This window comes from Dromaius novaehollandiae, chromosome 5, assembly GCF_036370855.1.
Source record: "Dromaius novaehollandiae isolate bDroNov1 chromosome 5, bDroNov1.hap1, whole genome shotgun sequence".
Taxonomy (NCBI): Eukaryota; Metazoa; Chordata; class Aves; order Casuariiformes; family Dromaiidae; genus Dromaius; species Dromaius novaehollandiae.
Genome location: NC_088102.1, coordinates 38,086,982 through 38,099,968, shown reverse-complemented (window position 1 = coordinate 38,099,968; position 12,987 = coordinate 38,086,982). Strand labels below are relative to the sequence as shown.

The window sequence follows — 12,987 nt, the reverse complement described above, 5'->3', positions numbered from 1 at the left end:
GTAACTGCCTCAAGACAAAACACATGCTCCCATCTTTAAACGATGTGTGTGGTGCAGGGCCAGAATAAGGAGGTGCTACAAGAGCAGCACAGGCACCACTGGACAGTTTCTTTGTATTCTGTATGGTATGTACCCATTTTATTTCAAAAGGAAGAAAATGCAGGATAGCATTACCTCAGCAGGAATGTTCTTGAACTCATTTAGACAGTTTATGATGATGTTATCTCCATCGTTCTTAGCTGCAACTCCAGACTCACTGACACATTTGAGGAGCTGCCGGATCTCACTGTACTTCTGCTGCTTCACTAGCTGCTTGGCCACTTTGCTGTACAATTCTGTAGCCTCCAGCTGGAAGTCCTAGAAGTGGTTGGAACATCAGAGCAACATGTTAAATGTCCTCAGCAAGTTCTTGCAGGCACTCTGTACAACAGACGATCTTCCGCTGAAGACAAAGTATCACAGCATGCTCCAAAAAGCTAAAGCTGTTTTGGTGGCCTCTAGCTTCCCAGTGACCACAGCTCAGGACTGGCTCAAAGCTTCTCCATGATCAGACCAGTAAAATCCAGTTTTGCTCGAGAATGAGCATACTGTTATATTTTCCCTTTCTGGGGTGTCAAAACTCAGTTTAGCTTCTGGCCAAGCATCTTTCCTAGGCAGAGGCCCTACACAAAGCATAGTCCCTACCCACCTCCTTCTCACTTAGCAAGCTCCTATGGGGTCCCCCAGCCCCCTCCAATGGCAGCCATCCTTTGTGCACCCTGGGAAGCAGGAGTCAACTGACCATAGTATACCTCCCATAGGAGGGAAGAGATGACAAAACCTGGGACTGCTCGTGTCATGGATAAGGAAAGGAAAGAAACAAAAGGAAGGAAACAGAAGTGATGCTGGGGAGCTGGACTTGCTGTTCCGTTTTTGCGGGGGGGAAAATGACTGCTTTTGCTGCTAAGAAATGCTGTTTTACTAATGCTCTCCATATCTTACTCCAAACAGTAGTACTGCCTTGTACATCCTGACCTGACAGAAGCAGCATGGTCTGTCATCTGCATCAGTCAAAAACACAACAGACAGCAAGGCAACAGACACTTTCTGTAGTATGCCACCTCTGTCCAGAAGTGGCCTTGCTATATATACCTCTGTCCCAGACGGGAGGCAACTGCAGACTGCTCTGCTTGAAGCAGTATCTTTTAGCAACTCCTAATATTTGGATGAGAAATGCAAAAAAAAGGTTGGAGGATGATGTGCTACAATGACTGACAAGCACCTCAGCTTCTACAGAGACGTGAGGAAGGACAGGTCCCCGAAGACAGTTTTCAATTAAGTAGCTTTGCTCTCCCAGCCAGGAGAGGAGTATGGAGATAGCCTGGCCTTATTTATTCACCTTTTTTTTTTTTTTTGCATGGCTGTCACAGACTGCAGGGACCTGCTAAGTCAGAGCGCTCAGCTTATACCTGTGATTGCCTTTTGCCAGTGCAAGCCACTGAACAAGATGCAAGGCAAAATAAAAGCCATATTTGATTCCTCTGTAGGAGACAATTACCTTGGAAGTGTCCTACTGAAGCAGGATCTGCATTTCTTTACTCAAAACACATTCTTCCAAATACATGGACAGTTTAAGACTTAACTAGTAAATTTTCTCACAAGATATCTTCCCTTTTGGGGATTAAAAGGCCTGGGGCAAAAAGTCTTTTGCTTAAACAACTGCTGTTTGCAGAGGTTTCTCTTTCGTAATGACAGTACTTCTTCTATCAAGATTTTCCATACCTGAAGGACTCTGAATGCAATCCCAAACCCCTCCTCAATGTTTTTTCCTTCCAGCATGACCTGAAAAAGAGAGGCATCAGACAAATTTCAGGATGCACATTGCTTTTTTGTTACATATGGTTAAATAATAGCAGTCTTGCTCACAATTCTGAATTTTGTCCAGAAGCAGTACCTTTGCCAAAAGACAACTCATGACTCTGAACAATGGAAAACAGCACCATCCCAACAAGAAGTGGAGCAAATACACGGTCTATTGTCACACACTGATTCACTGTGGAACACTGGGTAAGCTAAAGATGAAGCTGAGCTGAATTTAGCAAGGGTAACAAAAACAGCATTGTTTGCCTTGCTTCAAAACACAGTAAGATGTACAATTGAAAAACACATTACTATTAGCATTTGGTATCCTCTGCCTCTGAAACTTTGAATTTTGAACAGAGTAGCTCCAGGTTCTCAGCTGTTCTCTGCTGCTTTGAGGAAAAAAAAAAAAAACACAATTTTTTCCATAAACAGGAGGTTGCATACATGCACAAGAAAGCTGCCAATGAATAGTACCAGGGGCTGCTCCAACTGTCAAGTATTTCAACCTGCACACAAGTCGGTTTTGTTTACGAAAATAAGACCTATGTTTGAAACAGCAGTAAGTACCTTGCAGGCAACATCCATTTTCATGTTATTGTTTCCAAAGAGTGTGGGCAGCAAAGAATCTGTCATTTGAAAGGTTCCTGAGCTCTCACATCGATGCAGGAACTTTGTTACTTCCATCTGCAGCTCAACTGTATTGATATGTCTAGACAAGGGGAAAAAAATATTTACACTTTATTTTGAAATAGAGGAAGCATCAATTATTAATTGTGTGAACTTACTACTTTCTAGAACACATTTCAAAATAAGACATATATATTTCCAAACAATAATTATTTTTACTTGCTGTTTGACTTTGTTTTTGGTGTAGCCTAGTCTGCAGCAATGAGGTACTTTTCAGATCTGTGCATACAACATGCATCACAAGCTGCAGGTGAGCACACGTAAGCATTATTCTATAGAGTGAGCCAGACAATCTGGATCCCAAATAAATATCTGCTCCCTCTCTTTTCCACCTTTTCACCCACACTCCCCTGCTTAAGCTGGGAGTCTAGCCTTAAAGAACAGTCACTAGGTAAAACCAAGATATAGAAGACCAAGCACGAGAGAGATCTGGCTAAACTTTCAGTTCAACTTCTGAACATGAAGAGATTTAGTTAAGTCTAGCTCCTGCAATTCACGTGTAGTTGAATTATAATTCGAACAAGCTTAACCAGTTCAATATTGCTGTCTGTGTACCTGTAGGGTTTTTTTTTGTTGTTGTTGTTTTTAATTAAAGGGAGGTACCTGTTACACAGATTGGTATGTTTAGCAGAAACAATGGCTCATCTTCTCCGTTAGGTTGTGGGGGGTGGGAATGGTAATGGGAATCCTGTACTTTCAACTAAATAAAGTCAGATTTGGGTCAGGCACTACTAGCAGCCTTAAGCCACCTTAACACAACCACTAAAAAAGAAGAAAGTCTGTATTTCTCCTCTTTCTTGTAACCTAGCTTCCTGTTTATAGATACCTTGACACATCTGTAGCAGACATTTTCTTCCGGAAGGTGAATACCATTTTTTTCCTCCCTGAACTTCTTGAGACCTCCTGCAGGTAGACTTTGAGATGATCCTTGATCTTTAGGAGCCATGTCTGTCTGCCTCCCAGTTCAGTGTAAGACTTCGCTCCATGAGTGAAAAATCTAATGCAAGTCATGGCAGCACGAACATGATCCTAGAAGAAATATACTGAATACTTTAAGAAGGACTGAAATAAGCTGCCTTCACTAGTCCTTTGTCTGTACTAAAGCACTCACACAAAGTGGGTGGTGCTCTATTATCTTTAAAGCAGTGGTTAAGCTACTGCAACGCACCAGACACACAATAGCGATGCATAGCTGATCAGTTTCAGTCGGGCTCAGGCTTTCCTTTTTCTTAAGGACTGGAAAGTAGCAATAATCTACTTGTCCATCATGCAGATTAACACCACTTTTCAAAAAACACCCAACTAAATAACCAAAAGTCTGACAGTATTCAATATATCACTGAAAGAGTTAGCCATTCACCCTCATCTCACCTTCATGAACTGTTGCAGCTCATATAGGATATGGTAGTAGTTCTTTCTCTGCAAGTGTTTGCAGGCTGCAATCAAATAGGTTCCCCAGCTCTCCAATCCTGGATCAATGGTTTCTAGCAAGTTCTCCAACATATGTAGTTTTCCACTTTCATAACTTGGAATGAAGATCCCTTCAATGAACACTTCAGATGGGGATTCCTACACAAATATCAGAAAGGTAGGTTGAAGCAAACCAGCTGTGGCACCTAGATCTCCTTTTATAATGTAAAGGAGTATCAAGTGACAGAGGTCATACAACCAACAGATAATATAGGTTGGAAAGGATCTCCACAGGTCATCTGGTTCAAACTCCCACTTAAAGAAATGAGGGCACATTGCTCAGGGCCTAGACAGTCCTAAGCATCTCCAAGGAGAGTGATTCCACAGCTCCCTTGGGGGCTGGTTTCCATGTCTGACTACCTGCACTGCAAAAACCTTTTCCTTATATCCAGGTGGAATTTCTCTTGCTGCAAATTGTGTCCACTGTCTCTTGCCCTTTTACTGTGTACACTTGAGACAAACTTGGCTCCATCTTCTCTATAATCACCCACTTGCTAGCTGAAGACTGCAAATAGATCTCCCTTAGCCTTCTCTTCAAGTTGAAGAAACCCAGCTCTGTCAGACTCTGTTCATGTATCACATGATCCAGTCCACTAATCATCCTGGTGGCCTTCCACTCAACTTGTTCCACTTTGTCAATGTCTGTCTTGTTCTGGGGAGCCCAAGACTGGACACAGTCCTTCAGATGAAATCTTACAAGTAGTGAACAGAGGGGGATATTTACTTCCCTTGACCTCCTGGCTACTGCTTTTGCAAATGCAACCCCATGTATTAATGTTACTGTGGAAAGAAGCATGTGTGATCACACAGCCTGCATAAAATTTTTAAAGGCATGATATGTAATTGTTTATTTTTTATTTTTTTTTAATTCCACAGTAAGATACAAGTTACAAAACCTGTATACATAAAAATGTTTTCAAACACCCAGCTGCAAAATTGCCTGAAGAAAGATTATGTTTCATCAGAAACCTAGTATGTTATGGTCTTAAAGTAGCAAGCCTTCCTTTCTGTTTCGTAATCAGTGTTAGTCTCCATGTCCAAAACTTCCATATCAAATTGTCTGTCTAGAGTATTTTGAATGCCTACTACTTAACTAGTGAAGTTATTTAACCAACATTGTAAAAACATGCAACTTTCTTTAAAGGTATATCTAAACTGATAAAAAGGACACATTTGAAAAGCAAATTCGATAAGCAGATGAGAATATGAGCTTAGAATGGTTGATGAAATAAAAAGTAAGCAAAGCTGGTAAGACCACTTAAATAATTTCCTACAAATTAGCCGACTGAAGACAACAGAATTAGGTGTTTCAAGTAGTATATTCTCAGTAAGAATTATTTTAAATCCAAGAAGTCAGTAAAAAGCAACCACAAGCACAAAAGCTTAAAAAGATGAAAGTTATTTTTTCATGACACTAAATTCTTGTTAGCCACTGGACAGATGATGGCACTGAGGACCTCAGAAAACTCAGGTAGAGAAAACTGCCCAGAATGCTGTATGACACTCATTGATGTTTCAGACTGGTCTTGAAAGCCTTTTAGCTGCTTTTCAAATTCCAGTTTAGGTGACTGCAAATTAGATTACTCACCTTATTTAACAAGTGAAGCAGTGCTTCTCGCATACAGTCATGCCTCATGTAAAAGCTTATTATTGCTAGATTAGTGCCATAACTGTGTAAATAGAACAAGCACTCTTGATAGTAACTGTTGTGTTGAATCTTCCCCTCACACATCATCTCCAGGGACAGACTTCTTGTTCTCAGTGTTGCTTCAAGTTCCCTCAATGTGGCAAAGTAGTCATCATCCTGCAGTCAAAGCAGAGAATCAATGATAGGTGATGACTAACAGGAAAACCTTCTCTGCAGAATTTCTTTGAGATTCTTTTCTACTAGATCTTGTCACCTAACCCTGAAGCTTGGGGTTTTTTTTGGTGGATGTGGGTGTGTTTTTAGTAAGTATGGTTTTAGAGGGGCAAGACCTCAGTCATGCTTTTTATAAACACTAGGCTGGAACCCTGCTATAGACAGAGATGTTGAATGTAGGCGTAGCTAGCATGGCTCTGTCTCCAGGGATGGACAGGAGGCTTATTTATTTAAAAGAAATTCCACTCTCAAGAGCTACTTCAACAAGCTAGTCCAAACTTGCTTTCTTATTCTCCTAGAATGTTTACTACTAAAAGCTGTTTCATGAATGCAATTCTGTAATTTAGCCTTAAAAGTCTTTTTTTTTGGTACCTAATCAGAGCTTCCAGAGCTAATCCAAAACCATGTAATAGTGCTTTCTGTCAAGGAAATATGAGTGGGACAACATTCTTTGCATTTGTAATTTTTCCTTTTAATTCCTGCAAAGTAACCAGTTTCAACAGAAGAATGGCATCATTGCAGCATCACAAGATATGGTTTAGTTTCCTCAAACTGTAGTAGTAACAGCTTCTTTCCCCTCCACTGAGTATACCCCAAATTACTATGAAAATCCCCTGACAGGGCTATCAACCAACTTACTGCCAGGAGGCAGCCAATGAATTTCTCAACAAGATTCAGTTTGTGATGCCTAATCATGACAAAAGGAAAAAGAAACGTGATACTTGATATTATAACATACATTGCTGTAAGATTTGTATTAAAGCATCAATGCTTGGACAGCTTTACTATAGAGCATTTTAGAGAAGACAGAAGAGAAGACACTTACCACAATGTGTATGGGCTTCACTGTGGACTCCAGATATTGTATCACATCTTGGATCAGCCTTGAACCATAGTTCAGCTGGTTTAGATCCACAGGTGGCTTTAAGCATCGGCTGAACTTCTCTCTTGCTGAACTTAAATTCCCAGCTTTAAGGCAAGCCATGCCCCAGGCATGCCACGCCCCGCTTGGATCCAACCCAGATTTTGTAGAAACCTAAATTCAAAAATCATTTATTAATACTGTAACATATGGTTCCAATACAGAACACAGGAAAACTGGATAATCACACAGAGCCTATGACTATAACCTTCCATTTCCTGAAGACATTTCTCATTAAAACAGACAAACAAAAAACCCACAAACTAGGCTACTGGCACTAAATGCCAACTACTGGAACACCCGTGACCTCCAAATGCAGAAGAATTTTTTTGTTCAAGTTTAATCAACCATGTGTCCAGGATGTTTCAGTTCAACAGTTTTAAAACTCATGACATTTTTCACATCGGGAACAGATTTTCTTATAAGGCAAGTGATTTTTACAGAGAAGAATTCATCAGGTTTGTGGTTTAAGAACAGCAGCAGAACATGTAGTTTTCTCCTTAGAGAAATATTGATACTTCGTGAACTGCTGCAAATTTCTGTTCTATTCCTGAATTTCTTTAGTAGATTTGCTGCCTTTAAACATGAACCATTTTTACTCAAGTAGGTCATCTATTCCTGATGTTTATTTCCCTTTAAAAATCCTAATCCTGTTTGTAGTATCATAATCCTCTTCCTAACAAATTTCAATGCTATAAACGGAGGCTTATGAAATACAGAGTAGGAGGAAGATAAAAAGATAAACCACACTAGATAAGCTCTTGTAGATAAATATGTCACCATAGCTGGCTGCCAGGAAAATGCTTGGCAAAGCTGCTTGAGTAGTATCTGCTGCAGGACAGCAGGACAAATTAAGGACAAATGAAATCAAACATACAAGTCCTGCCACAAAGGATGTCTCAACTCTTCTACTGATTATAAGATTCCTCCATGTAGTCACTCTCTGGCAGTTTGCCCACTACAATTTTAATTGTACCAGGAGATACGGTCCCTATTCTTGCCTTCAGCAGCCTGCTCCACAGCAGAAGGCATTTTCCTCCTCAGAAGTTTTCTTCAGTGTTCAGAAAAGGTTTGCTTCATTGCTTAAAAACTTAATCCCAGTCTGTAACAGTTTAAATATTGTTTAAATATTAAATATTAAAACAGTTTAATTATCATATCCAGCTGAACTCAGGAGGGGAAAAAAACCAAAAGTCACTACAAAATGATTATTAATACTTGTATCCCTCTATTGTCATTACCTCTATAGCTAATTGATAGTACTCTGCTTCCAAAAGCCGATTTCTTAGTCTTGTGATTGCTGCAGGGAGAAGAATCTGATCCAAAGATGGCACTGGACGATAGGAAGCAGCAACCAAAATATTCAACACGTCCACTTTGCTGATGTAGCTAGGAGAAAACAGAGGTTAAACAGATACATATACTGTCACTGTTATCATGCACGCTAAGAATCTTAAAGACTTTTATGCCAAAGAACTCTTAGAACAGTGGTTCCTAATCACTAGTATTGCAGGTTTGTCTGTTTCTCATACTGTCCTATTTAGGCTACTTTTGCCATTCCATTTCATTCAGTGGTGCACTGGCAGATACCGACACCAGCTAACATTACCAAATCAAACTAGCAGGTGGGAAATTTATGCATTGCACCTGGCACTGCAAGCATCAGTAAAACAAAGTCTGAGGAACAAATAAGATAATTTTATCAGTAATTATTACATAGCCATGAGACTTGAACTTCTATTATTTGAGCTTTCATATTGTTCTATTACGAACTTCTCTTGTTGCTTAAAATGCCCACAGTACAATCACAAAACAACCCTCCTCTCCTCTACTCCCCAATATAAAAGCGTAAGGGTCTTGACAGGACCTTGATGCAGCCTACTGAACATCTGAAAAATCACCTGTCACAGAGGGCTAGATCCTGGCTCCTTCCAGCTTTTACAAACATCATTTTGGCACTGAAGAGCAATTGTTTCATGATGTCCATAAGAAGTCCTGCATCCACCTCAGGGTTAGTCAGCCCTTGGGACAATTTGCAGCAGTGCTCTATCAGTTGGTGGCCACACACTACACCATCGCTGTGCAGACTGAGGATGGCAATGCACAAGGAAGAGCTGGGAGCCTGACAGAGGAAAGAAAGATGAACATGAGTACTGAGGTAATTCTTTAGGGAACTGCTTATACTGGACTCTCCTCTTTCTCCACATCTCACCTGCTCATAATAAAATTCACTGCGTACAATTTCATTTTCCTCTTCATTCAGGGACACAATCCATTCAAGCTCAGTTGCCTCAGGAATTCGCACGACTGTGGAATATTTGTTACTACACCTTTCCAGGGCTGAGAAGGGAAGAAAAGGTAGAATCATCACACAAAAGGCAACAAACCTGGCTGAGGGAGCATCATACAGAGCTATTCCAATGCTCTCAGTTATTTACAGTCCCTTCACTGTGCCAATTCCTGTTAGTCTCACATGTCCAGCACACAAACCATAGAAACATTTCCATTCCTCAGCAGACTGCCAAGCTGGATCAAAACCTACTCTTACTATCACCAACATCTTGTCAGTAAGAACTGGTTCCAACAACATATTTTCAAATGGGCTAATTAATTCCTACTTTTAGCACAGCCTTTCACTGACTGCTTCCAGTATGCAAAGTGCCTTCTCCAACTGTTGTTTTCAGTTTCTGCATTTAAACCGCACCCAGCTTGTTCAGTATTGGCTCTGACATCTCTCCTAAATCACCATTTCCATTTACAGGAATTTAAAATGCCTGATTTCTGCCTGCTCATGTGAAAACAGTATTTTTTAAACAGAGGTTTTGATCACCCTTTTCCTGCAGCTAGATGTAGCAGATTCCTATCTCAAATTCTACTGGTAATCAGGCACTTAAAGTGCAAGTTTAACATTACTCTATTCCTCACCTTCCACTTGGTCCTGATCTTCTTTTGCGCTGTAACAGAAAGACAGAAAGAAACATCATGCCTATTCCAACACACTGGGGTAAACGTAATTTTTAAGAAGGGATCAATGCAGCTAACCTTTTCAGAACACCGTTTTCCGCTCCCCCCAACCCTCCCCATCTGTGCGTTCTAGAAACATGAGTTCCTGCCCCTACATACTGCACTTCAACTCCACTAAAGAAGTAGTTCTTACAGGCTTGTGCAGAAATGGTATTGTTGTACATATGAGTGAAAGCAGATATTGAGAACAAGAAAGTACCGCCCAGTATCAGCATATGTCAGAGCTAAAACAGAGTTTTTAGCATGCATGTCTCTTTCTTAAGATTTAGTTGGTTTTGATATACAAACAGGGTAAGTTTAAAAACAAAGGTCAACAGCACTTCCCCCCCCGCCCCCAACACTTAATTAAAACATGAAGGTGATGTTCAAGCTTACTGCTAGGCTCTGCTGATCTATTCTGGTAGCATTAGCAACCATTCTGACTCGACCTGGTCTACCTGCAAGTAACTGCTTGTTTCTTCAGAGGTTCCTTTTCAGATCTGCACAGGATTCCTCTCTTCCTAGCAAGCCTGTTTGTACTGCTATTAGCAGGCTTGATTGGGTCACAGGGAATAAAGCCCACTCTTTACAGCCGTACTTTGCACTAGCTGACCTAACCTACACACCATGAATTTAACTCCGATTCTCATCTGAAAGCAACCATATCGAAATCTGTCATCACAGCTAGGCCTTTCATTAAGGGCACTGTTTCAATTTCAAAACCTATATAATCATGAATGCCCAAGGGTCACAATCATGGGATTGTGGAGAAACATTTAATTACTGTCATGTTTTGCAGAGCCAGTCAACATGCAATGCTAACCCAGAAGCCGAGTAAGCTGCAAGCAACTTGGTTGCTTATTGTAATATTTTGTTCTAAGTGTCTGGTACTAAAGCATTCAATTCTTAGGTTTAATGACCAATTGATGCTTAAACAATTAAAGCACTTCAACCAGTTCTCCAGTGTTCCTTCTAATATTAAAAGTAAACTGAGGCATCATGATCATCCCCTCACCTAGCAAACTTGAAAATCCCAACTGCTAGAGGCCAAAAAGCTGATGTATTGTATTGTATTATCCAGATAAACCCAAATTTTTGTACTCTCTGATCCCTGAAGACAGCAGTCCACTTTCCTGTATACATGGAGTTACGAAGAGCTGGAATGAAAGGACTTACGTGCTTGTGTCTTGTACAGAGTCAGGTAGATGTTCTCTATTGTAGTAGCTGTAGCACTGGTCACATACGCGAGCTGGATTTTCTCTACAAGCTTCTACTGCCATTTTCTTGGTGGAACAAGAGCTGCACACTAGCCTGCCACAGCGCCTGCAGTGATGGCGCCTATTAAACTAAGCACAAGAAGTCATGAATGAGCAACGGAAAAAGTTGACTAAAGTCCCCTCCTATGTCTGCCTCTGTGTATGAGTAAACTTATTCCATTCAAAGCAAGCAATCAGTGTGAATAAGGCCTTTCAGAACTAGTGATTGATGCTCACTGCTGATTCTCACAATTCCCTTTTGGGGAGGGCATAGCAAAGGGGAAAAAAAAACCACAAACAGAACCAGATATTTCTAACTGACAAGCTTGCTGCAGGGTTGGACTTTCCAATATTTAGATTGTTACAATTTTGATATTTAGATCAACGATCAATTTAGATCATCTCTTGAAAGAGTTTAAAGCTGCAGACTATCTTTCTGACAACATATTATTCATTTCAAAATTCAAAAGCAACATAACTTTGAGGAAGCAGTGCTGTTTGTAAGCAATAGAAAACAGACCGCCAGCACGTTTACAAAACTCAAAACTAATTTTCTCCCTAACAGCACCACTGTATTTGCTTGAGTACTTTATGCAACAACAGTAGTAGAAAAGTGTAACCAACAGCAAAGCTTGCTCTCCTCTGTACTGGCAAGCTGAATTATATTACGCTCATGCTATTTCTAGCCAGCACAGTCAACCAGACAGCCCTGTGAAATTGCTAAGAATACAGATCTCCAAGTTCTCACAGACTCCTCTCTGATAACGAGATTTCCTTTACAGGCTGTATGGAGCAATATGGAAGAGTGTCAAGGAGACAGGCGATGGAAACTAGGCAGACTGTCCCAGGAGGGAAAAGAAGCAGTGCAAACTGTCCTGCACATCTTATCTGTCACAACCCGTAGCTTGGCATGCTTTAGCGGCTATATCACACAACCATTTCACGATCATAACGTAATTCTGCTTATTGTGCATGAGCCTGTTGCATAAAAACCTATTAGTTCCCCCTTCCCGGGTTCCTTGCCATGGACCAATGCTCAGAGGTGCCAGGGACTCTCCCGTCTTCTTATTGCCTCGATCGATCAGGATAACACTGGGGACACCCCACATAGACACAGAGGTAATAAGCGCCTTCTAATGATCCTTGTGTGTGTTTATTTGTGTATCCATCCCTGCCTGGGGTCCGGGTGGTGCCACCGCCTTGCACCCACACAGGCTCTATCACTTCCCTCAGAAAACTTGAGGAGAGGCCTGAGAGACTCTGCATGGAGCTAACAGTGTTGCCAGTCTCCTTAACTGATCTAAACAGAAACTAATGGTTACACAGGTCAAGTCCTGGCAAACCTACACTGATGTAGGCAAACTTGCTGAAGTAGCCAATGGCTCTTAGGAAACAGAATCTGAGCAAATGTTCACATTAAGATCACAATTCTAGAAATGTCTGTACTTTATCTCTGCTCCTTACCATAGTAAAGCGTTCAGTTTTGCAGACCATACATATCATTTCAGTGTCATCAGGTATCCATTGCTGTTTTGGCGGTGGCTTCTCAGGTGGCACAAATTCTTGAGGAAGCAAATTCTGCTGCAGGCTTCTGTCTCTGGAACTTGCGGATATGGTAATGCCTTAAAAGACCACAGCAAGATGAACATGGAATGGGATTTTAGCTGTTCAACAGAGTCTTGAAGACCAGAAAACACTACAGACTTACTGAGGCTATCTGACTTACTGCTTATTTATTAGAAGACATTTACAATAAAAGTTACAGAAATTTAAGACTAGGTCTTGTCAACATCTGTTCTTCTATCATAAGCAGAGACTTGAAAAACAGATATATGGATACCAAATATGTAGCATAGCATAAAATATAATCTTCAGGATATTCAGGATAGGCAGACTGACATTCCTGAAGACTGCCTTTTCTTTAGCATCTCAGGAGAGTTACATCA

The 12,987-nt window shown here is 40.8% G+C and overlaps 2 protein-coding genes across 5 annotated transcripts in view; one reads left to right on the top strand and one right to left on the bottom strand.

Annotated features, from left to right (window-relative positions):
* ZFYVE26 (zinc finger FYVE-type containing 26) overlaps positions 1-12,987 on the bottom strand; it is a 51,690-nt gene that overhangs the window by 4,187 nt on the left and 34,516 nt on the right. For all 3 annotated transcript variants that reach the window (XM_026095871.2, XM_064512481.1, XM_026095872.2), the window contains 13 exons: positions 12,506-12,663; positions 10,962-11,131; positions 9,708-9,736; positions 8,995-9,122; positions 8,684-8,904; positions 8,024-8,171; positions 6,687-6,896; positions 5,588-5,803; positions 3,901-4,098; positions 3,356-3,558; positions 2,410-2,551; positions 1,762-1,821; positions 175-357 (listed from right to left, as the gene is read on the bottom strand). In XM_026095871.2, the coding sequence (XP_025951656.2) occupies positions 175-357; positions 1,762-1,821; positions 2,410-2,551; positions 3,356-3,558; positions 3,901-4,098; positions 5,588-5,803; positions 6,687-6,896; positions 8,024-8,171; positions 8,684-8,904; positions 8,995-9,122; positions 9,708-9,736; positions 10,962-11,131; positions 12,506-12,663 (2,066 nt within the window). The remainder of the gene's footprint in view (positions 1-174; positions 358-1,761; positions 1,822-2,409; positions 2,552-3,355; positions 3,559-3,900; positions 4,099-5,587; positions 5,804-6,686; positions 6,897-8,023; positions 8,172-8,683; positions 8,905-8,994; positions 9,123-9,707; positions 9,737-10,961; positions 11,132-12,505; positions 12,664-12,987) is intronic.
* The window catches only part of LOC112980747 (retinol dehydrogenase 12-like), a 30,192-nt gene that overhangs the window by 15,727 nt on the left and 1,478 nt on the right, over positions 1-12,987 (top strand). The window contains exon 7 of one of the 2 annotated variants that reach the window (XM_064512483.1): positions 991-1,767. The exons of the other annotated variant lie outside the window; for it this stretch is intronic. Coding sequence (XP_064368553.1) covers positions 991-1,018 — 28 coding nt within the window. The 3' untranslated portion in view covers positions 1,019-1,767. Of the gene's footprint in view, positions 1-990; positions 1,768-12,987 lie in introns of those variants that run through there. 2 annotated transcript variants of the gene reach the window in all.